Genomic DNA, 22091 nt, shown 5'->3' with positions numbered 1-22091 from the left:
TTGGAAGGTGTTTTATTAGTTGGTCCTGTCTCTGTACTTGCCATTGGTTGTTCTTCTGGCAGCTTGCTGTGGATCTCTTTAGCATCCTAGTCTTTCTTTTCCTGTGGCTTTTGTAGTCTTTGAGAAGTCAAGGGCTTATTGGAGGCTGTTCTGTGACATCCTATAAAGATAACATTAGAAACCTCCAGAGAAGTTTGACATTTGGTTTTATCCATGTTTTTTTAATAGTTATACCCTTTCAGTTTCCTGCTTTCAGATAAGTATTGCATTTCTGTATTAGGTAGACTTCTTAAGCCAGCTTCCTAGGTAGAAATGTAGTGGCTTTCATGGTGATCTCAAAATAATATATAGAATCCATAGCTATATCTCTTTATTGGATGGCTTTATTATTTCTCGTCCTTCCTTGTTTTAAAGCTCTATTCTGGACTTAACAGAAGCAGCTGAGATAGTCACAGAATTTCTTGGTTTATTATTGAGTGCTGTTCAAGCATTGTCAGCTCCAGTGTTGCCTTGATTTTGTGAAATCCAGCTTGAGAAAAGGGACAGCCTTAAATGGCTTGTTACTAGCCTCAAACAGTTAACTTCAGTGATCTTACTTTATTAAGTTCAATATCAGAAAGGAGGGAGAGAGGGAAGGTATGTGAAGAAAAGTTACCTGAGAATTTTATGATTGCACTGTCACTTCCATATTTACAGGAGGGACAAGTGTCTCTAGTGCCCTTGAGTGTCCTGAAGAAGAAAAAAGAACAATTGTCTCACTGGATACATCACAAATGGTATGTCTCAATTTTTTTTTTTAAACTATCCTATGATTACTTTGAATTTTGATCACTAGAGAATGACATTTCTTTCCTTGCAAGAATAAAGTAAGGATGAAAGTATTAATCTGTACCATGCATGATGAAATTGGTACTCCTTCAGAGAAGTGATAATTTGCTGATGTTAGTCCAGTACTACATAATATGGCCCATAGGTATTTAATAAGAAAATAATTATTAGGCCTTCTATAGCAGGTTTAAGTGAAAAATCAGAGGAGGCCGCTATTCTTCTATATTGGAACTTGTATTTGAGGTTAAATGAAAGGCTAGGAGGAAGTTATTTGTTATTGCAAATGTCAGTGGTTTTTGCAGCCTTAAAAATACTTAAAGCAAAGGTTGGCAAGGTGACCTAATATCTATAAATCAGCTTGAAGCATCAACTTTAAAGAAAAAAGTAAAACCAGAGTTTTGTGTAGACAGCATCTTGAGAATTAAGTTCATAGCTTTATGGCAGTCTAGAAATGAAGTTCTGTAAAATTTAGTGCTAGTTTTCATCTTTCCATTATGAAGGAGCTTTATACTTTTAAAGTTATAGTCTTATAACTATGTGGTAATGAGATGCTTCAGAAACAGCTCTGTATCTTTGATGTAAGGCTCTATTTTTTTTTTTGAACTTATTGACTCCTTTAGCCTTGAAGGTGAGACCTGAGGTTTGACTCCATTTTTCTCTACACAGTGGTGATTCAGTTAAACTTGTTTCTTGCTGTGTCTGGCTGCAAAGTGATCTCTGCAAAGGTGGTAGTTGTGTATTGAAGGAAGCTCTATGGGTGTCTCTACAGAATCCAAAGACTGCTGATACAGGCCTTTATTTGAACTCGTTGATTCATAGCCCACAGCTTTGACTTCTGTCTGGTTTGATAGTGGGAAAGGAATGTGGTTAACTCTTAATATCATGGTTTTATATCAGCTAGATGTGTAAATATACATCAAGTCAGAAAATACACTGCTTCCATGTGTCTTGCATGCCAGCCAATTCTTGTAATCATTGAGGAGGGAAAATAAGGAAATTAAGGGGAAAGTGGGCATTGTCAGAGTTAAAACCTGTGTGTCTCACAGCAGATAAGATTATTGGCTAAGTTTTACTGTTTTAATAGATACTATGTAGGGTCAATATCGCATAAAAATTGATTTACATAAGCATCTTAGGTCGGCTAAGCAGTTTATATTGAAACTAAATGTGTCTGAAAGGAGCTGGAGTGGCTGGCTTTGAATAATCAGTTAGCCCAGATGTTATGGAGGGAGACAATTGCTTTAAAGTATAGTTTAAGTTGGACTACCAGATGTCCACAAAAATCTTTAACATTGATTCTTATTTTTGATTGTCTTTTCAACAGAATCGGATTCTCTGGATAGATGAGAAAAACTTAACAGCTTGTGTGGAAGCTGGCATTGTTGGACAAGATCTGGAAAAACAGGTATTTTTAGCCTGTCAAGCATCTAGTATTTCTCCATATTATTCTTAGCTGTTCCTTGTGTCTTGTCTAAGTAATGGAATTCTAGCTTAATTCTTGTGTGTTTTAATGCAAACCGGTGTCGTAAGCATTATATGCATGGCTATGAACCATATCACATAGAATGCTGTATTTGATGAACGTCTTAAATTTTTTTCTTTTTAGCTCTAACCACAAAATGCTATTACAGTAATCAGTTGACAATTCATAGGACGTACTGCTATGCTTTCTCTTTCAGACCTTGTATATGCCCTTGTGGTTGCAAGGCATGACGCTTGGTACTGATTACCAGGAACAGTTCAGACTGTCATTTTGTGGTGCATGTTTTAGTCATTTTGGCCAGCGATAGTTTTCTCAGAAAGGTTAAAGCATGTAACAGATTTGCCACTGTTGCTGCTGCTTAAGGCCAGCTACAGGAGAGCAGCAGAAAAGATGGAGGGTTGCCTGTAACAAGGATCCAGTGGAAGATGAGGATACCTTCATTTCGAAGTGACCTCTAGTGGCTTTTAATTGCGGTTTATCAGATGAGCCCCAGCACCCTTCTCAGGGTGTTTCTTGGTGCTCCTCTGTAACCAAGCAAGTTGTGGATGTTTGTTACTATTCTTCAGGATGTGCAGTTCTGCTTATTTAAAATACATATGTATTCTAGGACTTCACTTCTTTGATAGCTAAATGTTGTCTAAAGCTTTTCGTAGTCCCTAGACGCACTTTACAAATATGCAGAGATTTGAAGGGTTCTTTGAACTTTTTTTTCCAGACCACTTCTTAGAAGAAAGCTTATATTTGACTAACAAAGCCATTTATGATGAGAAAGACAGCCTTTCCTGCCTCTTATTTTCTCTTTTATAATTTGATGTAATATTTGAAACTTTTCATATCTGTTTCTTTCAAGCATGGAATTAAAATGCAAAGATAATATTCTCTGTATTTAAATGACACTTTTTCTAAAGTAGTGGTTTGATATTTCACTACTGTTCTATTTAAATGCCACTACTTTTCTTTATACTTAGAGTAAGGGACAATATTCCTTTGCTTATTGGTCTTATGAGCTGAAATACTAATGTTGCAGTTATTATTTTTGAGCATTTTTGATTTAAAACTTTTTTCAGTCAGGTTTTTGACTATGAAAACATAGCTGTCAATTTGTTCGATATTGAATACAAACTAGTATTCTTAGGTTGTAATATATGGAGTGACTGATCATGTGAAAACTTCTGTGCAATTCCTTCAATATGCAAAGAATACAAAATCAGATTATCTACTTAAAGTGCATGTGTGTGTATAATATATATTTTAAAACTCCTGTTAAATATACTGGAATTCCAGTATTTCTAGCAAATGGGATGTGATTAAAGCTAGGGCTCCTGGTTGTGCTTGTTTGGTGTAGTACAATGTGAGCATAACTATAATTTAATAGTTTCATTAATGCCAATGTAGACTTTTGTTGAAGTACAGGTAGAATGCAGAGATACATTTGGACTGTGCAAAGAAGAGACTGAAAGGCGTTTTTTTTGGTTTGGATTGCTGCTTGCTAGTATTAAGTAAGCTTTGGATTGGAGGCTAATCCAACTTCTGCTGCCATAAGAGACTCTACCAACATTATCTAGGAATCATGTTGTAGTGAAGAGGTTTGTCTCATCCTCTGTTCCTCATTTTTTGGGTGCTGAAGTTAGTAGGCTGTCTCATTGACAGATATCATGAACCTTATAACAGTAACTAAAATCAAGAGCTGAATTCTAAACACATAACAGATTCGGAAAACCTGGTATTCAATGAAAGTTAGACTATAAGTGTTATATTGGGGCTTTCAAAATCAATGTACGCACATTTGTCTTTCTTAGCTAGTGACTCTAGTGTGGTTAAGACACTATTTTCTGTGGGATGAGAACTCCAGATATTGGGCTCTTCAGAGAAGCCTCAAGTTACTTGTTTTTGTCAGAACAGAATATGGAATAACAGCTAATAGATGAGGACTAACGGTGACAAAAGGATAATGAAGCTAGAACAGTATTTGATATTGTTTTTTGTAATAAGCATTATCAATCAAACCGTGATTCTAAATGAAAAGCTAGTACACTTGTATTTTCTGAATGAGGCTGTCTCTTGCATCTACAAAGCACACATCATGATTTCTCCCATCCTGTGAGTGTTCTTAGCATGTGCTGTTCATACAACAGGATTCAAGGAGTTTGGACCAAGTGCTTAGTATATGCAGTCCATTACAAATTTTCTTAAACACAGTTTTTTGGTGTGCTTGTGTTTATACAACTTGTAGAAATTTGCAAGTTGTGACTGAAGTAAATTTCTTTTCATTTTGGGGAATGAAGAGGGTGCAGGCTCCCACTGTTCTCTAACAAATGACCAGTAAGCATCTAAAACTACGAGCTCCTTTGGTATGAGAGAGGGCTGTGAGCAGATGAATCACTGTAGATATTGCATAGAAGTGACTTTCAATCATTTAAGTTAGAACCACTTTGTACAACAGAACATAGTTAACGATCCACATTATGTGGTGTACTTAAATACCTATGTCCAACTGGATTGTAATCAGTTGGTCAGTGCAAATTGATCATCTCAAATGCACTAACACACTTATCACTTAATGTGAAACTGCTGGGTCTTTAATTCTCCCTGTCTGACAGCTTTGGTGTTGTGATTCTGAGGGCATCACGTCAACCTCAGGTGCTGTGCAGATGGCAAAGCCAAACTAATACAGAAAAATGAGAAACAAGTGACTACTTAATGTACAGGAATGCATGATCTGCATAACAAATACTTGACAGCATTGCATACAGGAAGCCCAAACAGATGGTTGTATATTAAAACACATCGCTCCTTGAGAGAATCAAGTACAGGCAATTTGCTCACATTTTCTGCAGACCCGCTGCATATCACGTTAGGATAGAAAGAACAAGAGATTAAGTGCTTTATTTATTGTCAGTATTTGTGCAAAGTTGGCAGTTACTTAATTTTTTTTTTCCAATATGTATTTGAATTGGTACCTTCTTATGAACAGTAGAGGTCTTAATTTTAAAATACAGTGCAGGAGTATTATAGGTTGATAAGCACAGTGTATGCACAGTAGAAGCAGAATCAATTTGCATTTCATTTACATATCAAGGACAAAAGTGCCTGAATAAATGGGTGTGTGGTGTGTTTTGTTTAAAAAAACCTAAACAAACAGACAAAAACTAAAACCCTAGAATACTGAGATTTGGAGTACTAAGCAAATGCAGACTCTGTAGAATGTATTCTTTTCCTTTCTTTAGCTTGCTGAAAGTGGCTTCTGTACAGGCCATGAACCAGACTCCATGGAGTTCAGTTCACTAGGAGGATGGGTAGCAACACGAGCATCAGGCATGAAAAAAAACATTTATGGAAACATTGAAGATCTGGTAAAGATTTTAAATACTTTTTCTAATTAATTAATAATTAATAATTGCTTGGAGGCTTAACTTTTGTAATTACTCTTAATGAGAGGGAAAGGGGATGGTAAATTGTGGTTCTCTTAACAAGTGATACAGTTTTGGCATAAAATCTCAACTGAAATGCTTGTTTACTTGCTTTTAGACTAATAATCTTTATCACTGATCTAAAAGTCAGTTTCGTTCTCTTAACAAGTGATACAGTTTTGGCATAAAATCTCAACTGAAATGCTTGTTTACTTGCTTTTAGTATTATACTAATAATCTTTATCACTGATCGAAAGGTCAGTTTCATTTTGGTACTCACTGGCTAGCTTGAAGAATTGTGTTAACCTGTCTTGACTCTGGTGTCTTTTTCACCATTTTGTGCTCTTTATTAATCCAGTGTAATAATCTTGTCAGACTTCTAGGGTGATTCCAAAAGGCCTGTGTTCTCTCCTACCTGTTGTGTGTATGTTCCTGAAGTTGTGGAGTTGGATCAGCTAACTCTGACAGCAAGCTAGCTCTTTCCACTTTCCTGCCTCCCTCTAGGCTAGTAGTTTTTTCAAATCGGTAGGCTGATCTAATTGTAGGTGCACAATAGTGAAATCTAATGCCACCACATGGTAGGTAGGAACCCTGAGGAAGGAAGCAGTGGACTGAGAATGGCAGCGTTCTGCTGTTGAGTCTGTTTTAAACATTAAAATGATTCATCTTTATATTAACCCCGGTAATTTAGTTTTTTTAGAACATACTGTTTGATTTAAAGGAATCTACCTTTTTTGTTGTAACAAATATATTGAATAAATTGAAGTTAAATAATCACTGTTCAGGCTTTGCCTGCCTTTTTGCTTCAAACTTCCAGCTTTCTCTCGTGGTTTGTACAATAGCCCTTCCAGAAATGGGGTTTTTCCTTCTTTCCTGCAGCACACTCTAGGTAATGAACCCACATCGCCTCAGGCTTTTTCATCAGCTCATAGTTCAAACATGTTTCTTCTGTGTACAGATGTGATGCTTTACTATCAGTAACTGAGCTTGGCAGGAACTACACAGTTTTTATTCAGTAGGCCTGGCTGAACTAAAACTACAAGCACGTACAAAGTGTCATCTCTCCCCTGTTGCCTGAAGTGTTACCGAATGGTGTATTTTGCTTCTACTGGGAGATGTGAAGCAGGAGGCTTTTCTGTCATGGAAGCATGACTTCAGGCTCTGGAATTGCCATTAGGAGGAAATTCATGAGTTTCAAAATGCCACAGTGAGAAAGCTTCAGGGAAGTGTTTGCCTTCTGAGGAAACTTTATATCTAAAAATGGTGTGTTATATAAGCTGCCTAAAATCTACTTATTGCAGAATCAACAGTTCATAAAATGCATGTAATGAAATTCTTGAACAACTCGGAGCAGGATTAAAACTACTTAGCTACCTGTGCTTGAAAGCTTTTAAAGCCATTAGTTGAAATTCAGTAATTTTGCTTCATTTGAAGGCTCCACAAAAAGCCCTGAACCTACCCTTCCTTGGTATAAAATGATTGAATAAAGGATTAAAAAAAAATCTGGACTCTATATTGCATGTGCATGAATAAAGCTGGAAGCAATAACATTGAAAAATACTTTAGAAAACCAACCTTCTAGCCTTACATATGTGTCAGTCTTATGGCAAATTTAATACTGATAATCTATTTCACAAAGCTTGCTTCTGTCTTTCTTCCTAATAGAAATATTTCTATAGCAACTGATGACTAAATTATATTTGCTTTACCAAGCAGCAGTTCTAAAGCAATATTTAAGCAAAAATTTAAACCCTTACTTTTTTCCTCTGAAGTACTATGTATATTCTGGATTAAAATCTTAGTACACGAAGTGCTGTCTACAGTGAGAAACAAAACAATTTTGACTGATACTATTTGCATGTAGCTGATTTCACTTGGCATAGAACTGGAAACAATCTGTTGTGTGGGCAAACCATGCTGTGTTAGAAATAACTGGGATAACCTGAGGACTGTTACCAAAAAGTTCTTGGGGCTGCTTACAGAATGTCTAAAGGCTACAAAGCTGGACTGTATCAAGCTTAATATACATTTTGTAGAAAATAAATATAATACCAAAAAAATCTGTGCTTAATGCTGGCATTTGTAGTCATTGCATATTGTTTAAACAGGTGATTCATATAAAAATGGTAACTCCTAGAGGAATAGTAGAAAAAAACTGTCAAGTACCTCGCATGTCAACAGGACCTGATATCCATCACTTCATTATGGGATCTGAAGGTATAAACACCATAATTTCACTTAAATGCATTGTAATTCAGCTTCTGTAATGGCTTGATGATTTGAGCATCTTTAATGCTGTGGCTTCCGGTGTCTGTATGGGTGGTATTATGCAGGCATGAACTTTTTGTGTTAGGATAATACAGTGAGACCTTAATTAGGACTATGAAGTTAAGTAACTCTTAAGTGCTAAAAACAGATCTGTGGAGTTAGCCTACAAGTCTATTAGCAAACATCATGATTTAGAGGATATCTAAATAGTCAAGAATAACTGCAATAACTACTGATGTAATACTGAATTTCTGATATTTCTCTTTTATATTAACTTGCAACATCCTGTTAAATGGTTGTTAAGTTAGCTAACTTGCAAGCAGTAGATCTTGCAACATTTTACTCATTTCTTCTTTTTTCTTGAAGGAACTCTTGGAGTGGTTACTGAAGTTACAATAAAGATTCGCCCAGTCCCTGAATACCAGAAGTATGGTTCTGTGGTATTCCCCAACTTTGAACGAGGGGTGGCCTGCTTAAGGGAAGTGGCAAAGCAGGTAAAGAAAAGCTGTATGTTGACTTCACTCAAGAGCACAGTTTCTAGCACTAGGGGTGTGCTGATACTCTAGTATTTCTGGCAATTGATAACCTAGGATTTGAGCTAATATGAACCTCTAAGTGTGTGTGGTCCATGAGGCTTTTGGAATTTATGCAATTGAGGATTGAGCATGTTCTGTATTTGCTTGATATTCTGAGCCAAATTGTGGATGTGGCTTTTGATGGCCTTTTTAGTGGGAGTTATTTGCATATCTCAGCAGAGAAAATTTGGCATTGCATCTCCTTCAGTGGAGAGCTTTATCTTCAGATTAATTCAGGACTATGTAAAACAGACCTGTATTTAAAGGAATTAAGTTGCAGCATACAAGTAAAAGGCAGTTGAATTTATGGTTCTGAAGTTACAAAAGAACAAAAGTCATGCAGTGGAAGAATGTGGCTTGTATTTAGAAAACACTTCCTGAAGCACAATGGGATGTTCAGGTGAGCTGGATATTTTGAGATAACATTGTACACACACTGTAGTATCTAAGTGGAATCTTCTGAATAGTGTGGTCAGATGGTTTCAGGTACCAGAAGCAGATATGGGTATTCAAATTATGTAATTAATGCTTTTCCTTATGGCTGTGCTTCCAGATAAATCTTATGCCTGCTAGCCTCTTTCTGCATGGTCTAACTAACTTTTCTTTGCTCTGTACAAAACGTAACAAATTTCTATGAATGGTGGAATATAACCTGAATTAGGGAAGTGATTTTGGAAATGTTTTAATTAATGCCAAACTAAACACAGCTTTACATTTTTTCCAGTGATTGGTCTAAATTAATGGCTTAATGTTCCAAGCCAGATGTTCAAACTGGTATGTGAATGACATGTATATGCTAGTCAGCAGCACTTGCCAGTTCTTCTGTTTTGCTTCTACTGCTAGTGCTTGTTCTTCCTGTTAAAGGTACCTTAGCAGACTATTTGGGAATGCTTAGTCATACGGCTGACCAACAATTTAAAGTCGATTAAGGAACTAGTGTCTTTTCCATAGCTATGGGCTTTAGTTAGAGGAAAAAAGGGCACTGTTAGCCACTTAATGTTGCTCCATTTCTAAGCTTCTGCTGCTGCTGTTTCATTGCTTACTTGAACCTGCACTACTTATTCGTCTCTTCTGTTGCCCATCACATCAATCTTGGTTGTAATTACAATGGTTGTGATCTGAAAAACTGTTTCTTGTCTGTATTGGTCTACTTTAATGTAAGAATAACCAACCTGCAGGTTGTGGGTGGGTTGGTCTCATTTAAAACCACTCATCTAGCTGTCTTCTGTCAACCTGCCTGGTGAGCTATCTTAGTTCTTTTTTGTATTCTTTGTTCCTGTCATGTGACCAAATATATATATTAATGATGTGATGGAAGGTGAACGTGTCAAATCAAGCAATAGAGGAGTACTTCTGTATCTATGTGACTAGATACAGATTAGCCTAAAATTCATGTTTTGTCATATTCCTCTGGCCGTACATTTCAGTACAACTGCACATGGTTATCACAGATCACATGATGTAGGCATGTGGATGACCAGAAGCTTGCCTAATTGAAGGCGGCTATTTTTACTGGTTTTCAGATTTCTGTACAGTGCAGAATCTAGACTGGACCCAGATATGGATTATAATTGCAGTCAGATGGCAGGGCATTATTGTCTCCGGTCTGGTTGGGATGGAGTTAATTTTCTTCATAGCAGCTGGGTGGTGCTATGTTTTGTACTTGTGATCAAAACAATGTCAACACACCAATGTTCTAGCTGTTGCTGAACAGTGCACACAGTGTCAAGGCTTTCTGTTCCTTGCTTTCCTCTCACCAGCAAGTAGGTTGGGATGGGACAAGAGGCTGAGAGGGAATGCAGTTGGGACAGCTGACTCAAATTGACCGAAGGGATATTCTGTACTGTATAACATCATGATCAGAAAGAAAACAGGAGGGAGGAGTTTTCCAGGGGTTGCTATTGCTTGAGGAAAGTCTGGATATTGGTTGGCTGCTGGTAATTGGTTGCTTTTGCCTCATTTTTTGGTGGATTTTTTTTCCCATTTTGCTTATTAAACTGTCTTCCTCTCAACCCATGAGTTTTCCCACTTTTCCCCTTTGATTTTTTCCCTGTCCCACTGAGGGGGAGTGAGTGAGCAGCTGTAGTAGTGCTTAGGTGCCTGCCAGGGTTAACCCACAACAATTAGACTTTTCAATGGATTTGTAATGTATATGTATATTTGATTATGTAGCAACATAAGCAACAAAAGTTCAATATTCTAATCAGGTATGGTATCTTATCTTCATGACAATTTAGAAAAACACTCAATTCTTGAAGGTCAAAGAGCTTAGGATGATTCCTGTGTTGGCTTGAGATTAAACTGAAAATTCTCAATGCCTTATATCTAGACATACCTAATAGGTGTTGCTATTCAAGTGAAAACAAGCTTCTAATCACCCCTTTTCAATGATGATGATGGCCATAGGTTTTTGGTATCGAAGTGTGCTTTCTTGTATGCTATTTTTAAATGAAAATTTGTTTGTAATGAGTTTCAGTAGAACTGTACATAATCTTTTTATTTTTCCTTCCTCTCATTCTCCTGACTTTTCCCCTAAGAGATGTGCTCCTGCATCAATTCGCCTTGTCGACAATGCACAGTTTCAGTTTGGTAAGTATGTAGATCTTCTTGGATGAATATCTGTTTCCAAGGGTTTTGATTTTATTTAGTAGCTTAAGTCTGGTTTAGGTGGTAATTCTTTTGCTCAAAACTAGACAAAGAAGGCAATGAACCCGAAGTTCAAGCTCCAGATAGTGCCATAATGTGTACTTTCAGAAATGGAAGTGAAGTCTGTCTTTGTCTCCAGGAAAACGGTGTCAACTGCAACAGTCAGTAAGAAGCGATGCTCTGCATATAAATACAAAAGTTTTTTTGGCTGCCTTTCCACTCTTGGCATGTGATCTATTGGAACATTTAAAATTCTAGCGGCACTTCTCTATTTTGCTGTAAAGGAGCAGAGATGATAGTTTTGCAATATAGTACTTGAAACATTTTCTTTCTAAGAGTACTAATGAGAAGTCAGGTATGAAAAAAAAAATCAGAATGCAGGCACCTTACTTTGAAGATAAGTTGGTTAAGTCCTTTGAATTTCATAAAAGCGTCAACTGGTATACAGTTTCCTTAGAAGTAGCAAGTTTTTTGGAAATATTCTGATGTGGCAGTGATTGTTTTGATGGTAGAAGGGCAATCAAATACTTGTCCAAAATGAGCTGTCTGTTTTTAGAACTCAGATATAGTAAATGCCGTAACTGTGTGCAAATAGAACTGAGGTGTAGGCTTTAAGTATAGCAAGTCAGTGAAGCTACTAGAAGACTACTGAACACAAAGATTTTGTGAAATTTCAACTACTTCAAATATCTAAATAGGACTAGGAGACATGCAGAGCAGTCATTTTTTGAGCACTTCTTAAGGAAAGCTATAATTTTAAACTTGGAAATTTGTTGAAAGATGTGTTCTGGCCCAAGACATTCTTGAGGAGAACCTGAAGTTCCACCACTCGAAAGCTAATAGTTTACCGAACTTGAACATCTTGCTGAGACTGTGCTGTTTTGATTGTACCCAGAAGATCAAAAGTGTGCTGACCTTGAAAACCTCTATTTTAATGCCACTTGAACAAGTCAGAATTTCTGAAACTTCTTTTTGGATAGAAGCCTCTGTGTTGAATCTTGACTTCAAATGGCATTAGTATGATGGTGTTGAGAAAGTTGAACTTTGTTTTCCCAACTAAGGAAATCAGGATCTGTAAGACCTGACAGCCCAGCAAGCCTTGCTGCTTCCTTTGGTCACTCTTTTGTATTATACATGTGCAACAAAAAGCAGGTGTGTTTTTCTTTTTAATTGGGAAGAAGTTTGACCAGTCAGAACACTGAATAAGTCATTCTTCTACTTTTTTAGCTTTGAACTGAGGTTGTAGCTTATATGGTCACCTGCAAAACATAGTTTCAGGTGTGTCAGTATAGATTTTTCTTGTGGTCATTATTAAGTAGTCTTAAATCCAATATTTATGCAGATTGTGGCTTAATAAATTAATGTCCTTTTATCTGATGCTTTTTTGTGTGCTTACTTAAGTGTGCTTGGAGGTGTACTCCTTGGGGTTTGTTAGTATCTGCAGGGAGAGTCCCTCTTTACTGAAGAGGGTTTAAGAGTAATCAATTACTGAAGTTCATGCTTCATTCAGGAAGAAAAACTTTGAAGTATTTTAGAAGGAAGTATCATGTAAATGGTGCTTAACTTTTTTTTATGAATTGGGCTCGCAGCATGTAGGCCAGATGCAAGACTGTTAAAGTGAAGCAGTAATGGGAGTTCAGAAGTTGCTTGTGACTGAAAACAATAGAACAAACAGTAAAAAACTTTTTATCTCAATTAAACCCAGTCCTGAGGCAGAGATGTTAATTTAACAGACTCCAAGACACCACTTATATATCCTGGTAATTTTAGTTCCCCATAGGTGATTAAGGAAGCAATTACTAGCTTTATGTAGAAAAGCTTGCACAAGTGACATAACCGTTAAGGAAAAAATTGCTTAACTCCTAGCTTCCACCATTTTTGGCTATTGGTTTCAGTGGTTTTGGAATAACTTTTAAAAAGGTCACTGATTTTGCTTAGTTTTGTAGTATAAAAACTGATGAAGTGATCTTTTAAGATTTTCCTTCTGCCATATACTTGTGAAGATGCAAACTAAGGCATCCTTAGTTAAAGTGTCAAATTAAATGTTTGTGCACAGTTGTATGTATGCCTTTTAAAAAAAAGGAATAAAAACCTTTTCCTAAATCTTCTTCTAAATTAGTAGAGAGGAGTCCCTTTAATTATGATAATCAAAGTGCTCCAAATGATTAATGCAATGTTGACTAGCAAGCTATTTTGTTATTTTCCCATTGAAGTAGGAATGTTAAGAGCACTGTTTGTCTTAACACACCTTTTTCCACTTCTTGCCAAAGGTCATGCTCTTAAACCACAAGTTGCTTCCATTTTTACATCATTTTTGGATGGACTGAAAAAATTCTACATCACAAAGGTAACTTTTGGGGCTTAATACTGTTTGGAACTTTGCATGCTATTTATAAAATACAATATTTTTTTGATATACTCTAATGCAGCTGAGGTTGAGTGTAAGAGATCCTACATTGTATTATCAGTTAATTGGAGATTCTCAAGGTGGTTTAATCCAAAATGAGATTATCTGTTTGAGGAGTTATTCCATGAGAGCTGTTCTCCCTGGTCATATCTGTAGATGAGAGTCATGTGCGTTGTTTAACAGTGAGTTGGTGACAAAGCAAGACTGGAACACATTTATCTAGCTTGCAGACCACTGATCATCTGTTAATACTGATGTAGTGAGGCTAACACTTTATCTTTTGTTCTTCCCACATTTTGTCAAGGCATGATCTACCTTGTTATTGCAGTGAACTAGAGTTTTGGGAGAACCTTGAGATATTGGTCTTGAATTGCCCATATAGGGTGTTTTTTGTCTTTCTGGAATTCATCCCAAAGAATACCCTTTTTAATCCAGAATTATCTAGTGCTAAAATAATTTCTGTTAGGCTTTTGGATTAAAAAAATTTCTCTTGTTACTGGTTTTTCCTCAAAAATAGCTACTAGACAGTTCCTGCAAATATGGGTATTCAAATGGAGAAAATTGCATCATCCTGGATTTAGATAACTAAGTCTTCAAGGAGTGGGCTTACTTGAGAAACAGTGGCTAGTGTCGATTCTGCTGCTTTTTCTTGTGCTACTGAGGTGGAAAATGCCATGCATCTTGTGACTTCTTTTGCTAGGGAATGCCTATTAAGTTTAGAGATAGCCCCAAAATTATTTTGCCTTCCCTCCCTGATCTGCTGTAGTGCAGGAATATCTGAAGTAGTAAAGGTTTTGGCAACAAGATTGCTGTCAGTTTGAAACAATCCTAGTCAGCAGTATCTACTGCTTCTGTAGTTGGCATCAAGCATCAGTGCTTGTTGGGATGTTGTATCACCAGGGGATGTTGTATAGCAGTTCCAATTCTTCCAGCTCTGCAGGAGAAAAAGAACTTGTGGAGAAATGCTATGTAATACTGATACAGAGATTCCAGGTTGGTGACCAGTCTGGAGCTCTTATGTCAGGGCTCAGTCCTCTGCTGTGTATGAGCCAACTGCTACTTCAGAGGAACTCCCAGTTGGGACAGGAGGTAGGAGTAGAGAAAGGAGCACATTTAATGACCCTGAGACTGATATTGCAGGTGTTACTGAGACCAAGATACTCAAATCCATCTTATACTTCCCTCACCTGTGAATTGCTCCCTGTAAAAAAAAAAAAAACCAACCCCAAAACAAACAAAAACCAAAACAAAAAATCAGAATACAGTACACATCAGACTACTCCATTCAATAAAAGAATGAAATGTTAGTCATTTAACTGATGCCACTTAAGACAACAGGGACAAAGTCTTTCTGGTTTACCCCTCCGTGTAGTTTGGGACTGTTCACTGATAGATGAGTGCTCTAGGTATTTGTCTACTGGTTCACACTGTAGCTAGTTCCTCCAGTGCCTCTTAAAGAGAACTATAAGGTGTTACCTGACCATTACAGCCAAAAGATGGCAGAATAGACAAAAGGATTCGTACTAGATGAAATACAAGTGGTTCTAGAATGAGATGGGACAGTAAATAGCATCTTAATAGATGTTTATTCCTGTGCTTGGAGTTTATTGCTTTAGTAACAATTTTTCTTTCTCGTTGTGTTAGCAATGCTTTTTTTGTAGGACTGATGGATAAGACAGATCCTTTGCCTGGGGAAAGTATATTCTGTTTCTCATGGTTTTCGTAGTGGTGTTTTGTTGCTTTGGTAGGATGCAATACCCTTTTCAGAAACACTGATTTGGGATGTCTTTGGGGATCACCATACAGACTTGAGCTTGTTGGCTGGAGGAATAGCCATCCCAAGATACTTTGCCTCCCTGCTGGTTTTTTTTAGACCCTCTTCGTACCTTCAGTTAACTTCCAGTGCAGTTAATCTATTCAGTCAAGGGAATAAGAAAAGAAATAGCAACTAAGTGGGATTTTTCTTAGAACAACTGTTGTACATAAAGGCTGAATTTAAATCTCTTGACTATTAATATAACTTCATATAGTCTTGCTTGGTGCTTAAGTAAGTAGTTGCCACAAGCGAAGTAGAGACTGGGAGAGATGAATGCCACTGGAGAGGGAAAGGCTTCAAAATTATTTTTTTTGAAATATAATATATTCGGTCAATATAAATATTGAGAATACATTGTTCTAAAATATAATTTTTTAATGCTTTTTTAACTGTGGAAAAAGTCATTAAACTTTATTGCAACTTTATATTCATCTCCATTTCTTCTGAAACCTGCTCGGTAGCCGTAGTTCACGTGAGCTGATTAATAAAAAAAGGTATGCAGAAAATAAGGCTCTTACTTTTTGGACCAGCTGTGAAGATATGACTCTTTACTGTTACTCCTCAAAGCCATACAGACAGCCTGACTGCATTACTATTAAATCTTTAATAGTTTTTTCCCCATTTCCACTGGGATATGTTCCCTGCCACAAGTTCAAAAGTTATTTTCTTTCTGTAGTGCTTTTCCCAGCATAGAGATTTTCTGTGGCCCACTCCTGATACAGCTCTTTTGAGTAATCTTCCTGCTTTAAATCAGGAGTAGTTGATAGAATATAAATGTTTCCCTATTGCTCAAAGCGTTTAAGATCTGCTCTTTCTTCAGCATAGGTAGACAGCTGTTATGTCTATCCTGCTTTCTAACAGGAGAAAAAAGGTGACAGATACCATCTCTGTTTTTCAGTGGGCTTGTGAATGTTTATCCTATCAAGGAAAAACTTGATTGTTTTGGAGGTAGATTTTTTGGAAGATGTTTTTCCTAATCTTTCCTCTTAGTTGCAACAGCACTTATTTACCATGCGCATGCTGTATATTTGAAAAGTAAAAACTTGTTGCTGGTATTCTACCACATAGGCTATGACATAATATGAAGTTTTCTCTCTTTGCAGTTTAAAGGATTTGATCCCAACGTACTGTGTGTAGCTACCTTGCTCTTTGAGGGTGACAGAGAGAAAGTTCTTCAGCATGAAAAGCAAGTCTATGATATTGCCACCAAGTTTGGGTATGCTTTTTGAAGAACTCTTCATATTAAGCTGGGAGTTAACTGTCCAGGAAAAAAGAGGATTACTATATTTTCATAGTGACTACTGTATGGATCTGTTCTCTAGTTTACTAGTTTGAAGTGGCAATAATCAATTAGCTACTGAATGTTCCTTTTGATAAATAAGGCTTGTGCTAACTCTTTATAGGCAACTTTACTGAAAAGCTAAAGCTGTCTGTATATTGCAGAAGTGTTTGACTAAATATAAAATTGATGTTCTTAAAGTAGAAACTATCCCTTATAATTGCTTATAAGCATGGAAGATGCTTGTTTTGCAGTACTAGACTATTTTAACTAGAGAAAGGGAAGCCATAGCCATAAGAGTAATACTAAATCTTTGCGGAAATGATGTGAGCATATGAATACAAGAAGCTTGTTTAAAAGAGGAGTTTGTCTTTAGTTAAAGGAATGCAGTGAATTTCTGTCCCACGAACTGTTTTCTATTCTTATAAACGAAGAGAAGACATTAATTGGAGTGGCAGGCTGAGTAATGATCAGGTAGTTTCTATCCTTACGCTTTAAGCATGATTGATGAGAACCATCATTAAATGTGTGATTTATCAAAAATATACTTTTTTCTCTTTAAGAAAGTTATTGCTAGTATTAGTCTCAACTATTCAAATACACAAGTACTGCTTTATTCATTTCAAGACTATCCTTTCTGAAATCTGTGTTTTCATTGTGCTTTTATTGTACCACTTAAAATAGCTTAAAAGTGAGTTTTCAAGTGATCAGCTTGCTGACATTCAGGTGATGAGAATAACATTGCTCTTGATCTTAGGGCATTTTAGTTATTTTAATGTTGTATCCAAGAAAAGGCTTCAGCTGTGAATTCTTTTGTATTATGGTATTTCATGATGGTGTATTGGTAAGGGTGGGGAAACTTGTCTGTTAGAAGACAATGCTGTCTGTGCTGCTCAGTTAAGGCTATTATTTAAGTGTTTAATAGTTTTTAACTTGATCTAAAATGCTAAACCATTCAATGGTTTAGTGTTCTAAAATGCTTTATTTCCATTCTTCTTGAGGTTGTCTGATTTTTACTCCCTCCCCAGACACATCTCTCAGATATATAGGAGCTTCTGGGAAGACTGATTACAGATACATAGTGCATTCTTGTTCTCAGAAACCAATAGTTAAAACCAAAAACTTTCATAATGCTCCTAACTTGATAGATTAGTGAAAGCAAGGCTTTCTGTTTTTCTTCTAGTGTTGTCAGTTTTTTATCCATTCACATCACTTACGCTTTTGGGATCTTAAGTCAGTAGTCTTGCTTTCATGACCTGTGAGTGTACAAATCCAACATGTTTAGAAATGTAGTTACGCATATTCCCGTAAAGGAACGTCGTGGATCTACTACGTCTAGTTCTGTTTTCCCTGCTCCTTTGTGATGTTTGAAGACTGTTACTTTAAGATTACGTCAAATGTTTTGTTGTTTTTCATCTCTCTTTAGATTATGGAATGAAAAGAGACATGCAAAGAGTTGAAGGTCTGGTCTGCAGTAACTTATTTCTAGTGAAGAAAACACCCTACTATTTGCAACTGTTGTAACACAGCTTAAAGAGAGCTAAACTTGCACATATGTTTGATAATCACAGTATTATTTTTTTAGTTATTTTTGGAAACTACTTGGCTGGAAAGTTAATTAAATTATTGTTAATTGCAGTGGCTTGGCAGCAGGAGAAGATAATGGACAAAGAGGATATATGCTGACATTTGTCATTGCTTACCTTCGGGTAGGTCACCTTTTGTCTGCCTGCTGAAATGTCTATTAATATAACAAAACATAGGGATGTCTTTTTGAAGATGTTTTCTCTCAAGTCTAAGGTTGCCTTGGATGATATCTTGGACTTCTCCCTTGGACAGACGGTGTATCTCTTCTATTTCTGACTAGTGTTTACTCCTGGAACTTCATATCCAAAACGCATAAAAACATGAATTTATGTGTTTATTAAGAAAATGGTTTCTAATAAAGGGTGGAGAAAATTAGATTGAAGAATCCATTAGCAGTTGCTGAATAAACCAGATCAGACTTCTAAATTGAGAGAGTGATTGTAATCAGAAGCTGTGAGAGTAATTTAAATACTCATGTACTCACTCAGCTCTTTCTTTTCTTTAGACATCTGCTTATGGCTTTCATTTGAATCAGAATTCCAGGACAAATGGACCTTTAGTCTGAACAGCTGCAGCTTTTCTTATAAGTTTTAGTCTTACTGTTTGAGAGATTTGTGTTTTTTCAGAATAGTGTGCACATCCTGAGTGCTAGATTTTATTTGAATTTTATAGTCAGGGACAAATGGCTCAATTTCCTTTTATATCAGCAGGCTATATGTAAAATGGGCAAGATGTTTGTCTTTATTCCACCTAGATAGGAATTACATTCCAAATAAATATTCCTACTAGGTATTATATTGGTTAGCATAGTGGATCTCTTGGCTTGATGCTGTAGTGATAGACATATGTGTGTAGGCATACTGACAGTCTGACAAGTTGTCTCACTATAGCCATGACATCAAACTGTTTGTCATGTATGTCTTTGATGGGCTACACTGTTTCCATAATTATAAACTAGTGTCACTGGGACAGATGGGTGGTTTTGCTAAGTAGACTTTCTGTTTTTCTTATACAAACTACCTAATGCTCCTCAACTGTTAGCTGTGTAGCATACACTGGAATCCCAGATGTTGTTGCTGAATGTTACTGATAATTTCCTTTCTCTATTTATTAGGACTTGGGCCTGGATTACTATGTAATAGGAGAATCATTTGAGACATCTGTTCCTTGGGATAGGTAAACTGTGATTATTTTTTAGAATTGCTTAAAACTTGTACTTGGTTTAGTTCAAATTATTCCTAGCTCATGCTTTCTCATGGGGAAACTAAATTTAATTTAGGCCTTATGTGTATTGGAGACTCCCTGATGTGCCTCAAGTCTTGCACCTGTGCGTTCTTGCTAAAGTTGCTAGTAAATTGCATATCAGGATTTTGTAAATGCAGTGTAGGCAAACATGCAGTAATATTTCTGCTTAGGTTAGCTTACTGTAACAAACTCAGAACTTGAAATTGCCCAGTTTAGGAAGCTAGACAATAGTGACAAAAACTGTATTGTGTGATGAGCAGCCACATGTGTGGGATCAGCAGGGTATTTCAAATGGAAAAGTTTGCAGTGAAGATGAAAAAGATGTAAATATATGTTTTTTTCTTTCCCCAGTAATGCAGGGAAATGAAAGAACTGAAAAGATAACTTTTGCCCAAGATAAATCTTTTTCCTAAGCTTATTCTATCTATTAGCTATGGTTGAGACTTGACCACAACAGAGTTTAGTGTATGAAATCACTTTGGATGCTTCTGTCCATTTGGTAAGCCAGAAACCTCTTACACAGGACCTAAAGTGATTTGAATCAAAGCTTTACAGTATTTAATGCAAAGTGGAAATTGTGCGAAGTGTGACTTAAGTTGGAAAGCCTGTATCCTTGCTATTGAATTTAGTGCCAGTGCTAAGTTATAGCCTCTGCTGTGAAGGTTGGCATAGTGTCTTAAAAGGGTGGCAGAAATTTGAGAACAATTTTAAAGCAAAATTGCTCTTAATTTAACTTTATAGATCTTGAGGTATGGTAACTTAGTCACCAGTTTGTTTCGCTTCTCTCTCATTTCAGGAGGGAATGACTTTTTGTCTAAGAACTTAAGAATATATTTGAAATTGTCCTCACCAAAGCGAATACTTTCAAAAACTTTTTTTCAAAAACTCACAAGAACTATGTAATTTTCCATAAATCAGTCGGCTACCTTGGTTGAGGAATAGTTGAATAAAATATTTAGCTTTACTTGCTTATTCACTAAATGCATAAATGTTTCTTGTGTATTACTTCTGTCAATCTGCAAAATAGTTTTAAATCTGTGTAAAATGTCTTTAAAATATGATTTGTGTAGTATAGCACTGCAGACTGTAGTGGGAGAACAAATAACTAACAAAATGGTTATTTGAAAAGCAGTGATTTTTTTCAATTGTTCTAGCACTTTGGATGCACCTGGGTCTGCCCTGGAAGAAGAAAAAACAATAAAAGCAACCCAAGAATGGCTTATAACAAGGTTTAATAGCCGTATTAGAACTATAATGTTTAAAGCTGGCAAATTAGTGCACAGCTGGAGTATCTCCAGTTTTGGCCTTGCAAAATACCAAAGGCATAATATTAGCACAGTATACAGGGTCTTAGGATTCTCAAGCTTTCTACTGTGTGCTGTATTTATCAACTCCTTTGCCAAAAATGTGAAGCTGTTTTGCTGAGAAAGTAAGTAAAGACATACAGAAGTGGGTAACCTCCCTTTTCTGTTGAACACTTTGATTCCTAGTCCTTGTGGAAGAGAGTTTTCATTACCTACTCTGCTTCAGAGTAAGCTTGCTATTCAGGAGAAGTACAGGGAAAGCAATACTAGTGAAGTCTTAATGACGAGGACTACTTTATTCTTAGAACAAAATCTAAGCTACTTAAAACTGGTTCTACAAGGCAATCTTCTGTTTTATTGGATTTTACTTTTTAAAAAAGATTACCACAGCTCAAGTTGTGTTTTTTAGGAGGTTGTATAAAATCATATACTAAGATTTTATATTTTAATGTGTTTTCTGTTACAGAGTTTTGGATCTTTGTAGGAATGTAAAAGAAAGGATAGTAAGAGAATGCAAAGAAAAGGGTGTTCAGTTTGCTCCTCTTACCACCTGCAGGTAAGCCATGCAACAACTTAAATAGTTGTTGCTCTTGAATCTTTGATTAGTAAGAGAAGTAAGGAAGAAGGCATTATACTTCCTAGCTAGCTAGTAGGTAAAGTGCATCTATTAATGATATTATAAACACTAGTAATCTTGACCTTCCTTTTTAACCTGCAAGTGGATTACATATAAAAGTGACTAATTCAAGGGATTAGTAGCACTTGATTAGTCTTGACATTTACTCTTGCTTACGTGCACAAGTCAAGTGTAACAACATTTAAGAGTTTTAACTTTCAGTCATGGCATTGAGTCACTTATGAAGTATGAGCAAAAAGGATACAAAACTGTTAAAAAAATATGCTACCCTTTTAAATAAGATACGTAACCTTATGAATTGTGTAATGTCACATAGTGGCTGGCTTAATTCCATGAAGCTGTGTGTAATGCTGTTCTCTTCAACAGGGTGACACAGACTTACGATGCAGGTGCATGTGTCTACTTCTACTTTGCCTTTAACTACAGAGGAATTAGTGATCCTATTCATGTCTATGAACAAATTGAGGTAATCTATGAGAGAAAAATAATTAAGGGGGGGGGAGGAGCTGATGTCCCATAATAATATATAGCGAACCCAATGGCTAAGCTAACTGAATTTTGCAGGAAAGATCTTAAAAGTCTGTTAGTTGAGCTTTGATCATTAGC

The 22091-nt window shown here is 36.4% G+C and overlaps 1 protein-coding gene across 1 annotated transcript in view; it reads left to right on the top strand.

The window, feature by feature from the left end:
- Positions 1–22091, top strand: part of AGPS (alkylglycerone phosphate synthase) — a 45101-nt gene that overhangs the window by 11949 nt on the left and 11061 nt on the right. Inside the window, exons 6-17 of the mRNA XM_010077030.1 lie at positions 697–776; positions 2153–2233; positions 5539–5664; positions 7830–7938; positions 8356–8483; positions 11102–11153; positions 13481–13557; positions 16537–16649; positions 18352–18421; positions 19414–19475; positions 21315–21404; positions 21852–21951. Of these exons, the coding sequence (XP_010075332.1) occupies positions 697–776; positions 2153–2233; positions 5539–5664; positions 7830–7938; positions 8356–8483; positions 11102–11153; positions 13481–13557; positions 16537–16649; positions 18352–18421; positions 19414–19475; positions 21315–21404; positions 21852–21951 (1088 nt within the window). The remainder of the gene's footprint in view (positions 1–696; positions 777–2152; positions 2234–5538; positions 5665–7829; positions 7939–8355; positions 8484–11101; positions 11154–13480; positions 13558–16536; positions 16650–18351; positions 18422–19413; positions 19476–21314; positions 21405–21851; positions 21952–22091) is intronic.

Source organism: Pterocles gutturalis, unplaced genomic scaffold (assembly GCF_000699245.1).
Source record: "Pterocles gutturalis isolate BGI_N339 unplaced genomic scaffold, ASM69924v1 scaffold15508, whole genome shotgun sequence".
Taxonomy (NCBI): Eukaryota; Metazoa; Chordata; class Aves; order Pterocliformes; family Pteroclidae; genus Pterocles; species Pterocles gutturalis.
The sequence above is the reverse complement of the archived record's forward strand: the minus strand, read 5'-3'. Positions and strand labels throughout refer to the sequence as shown.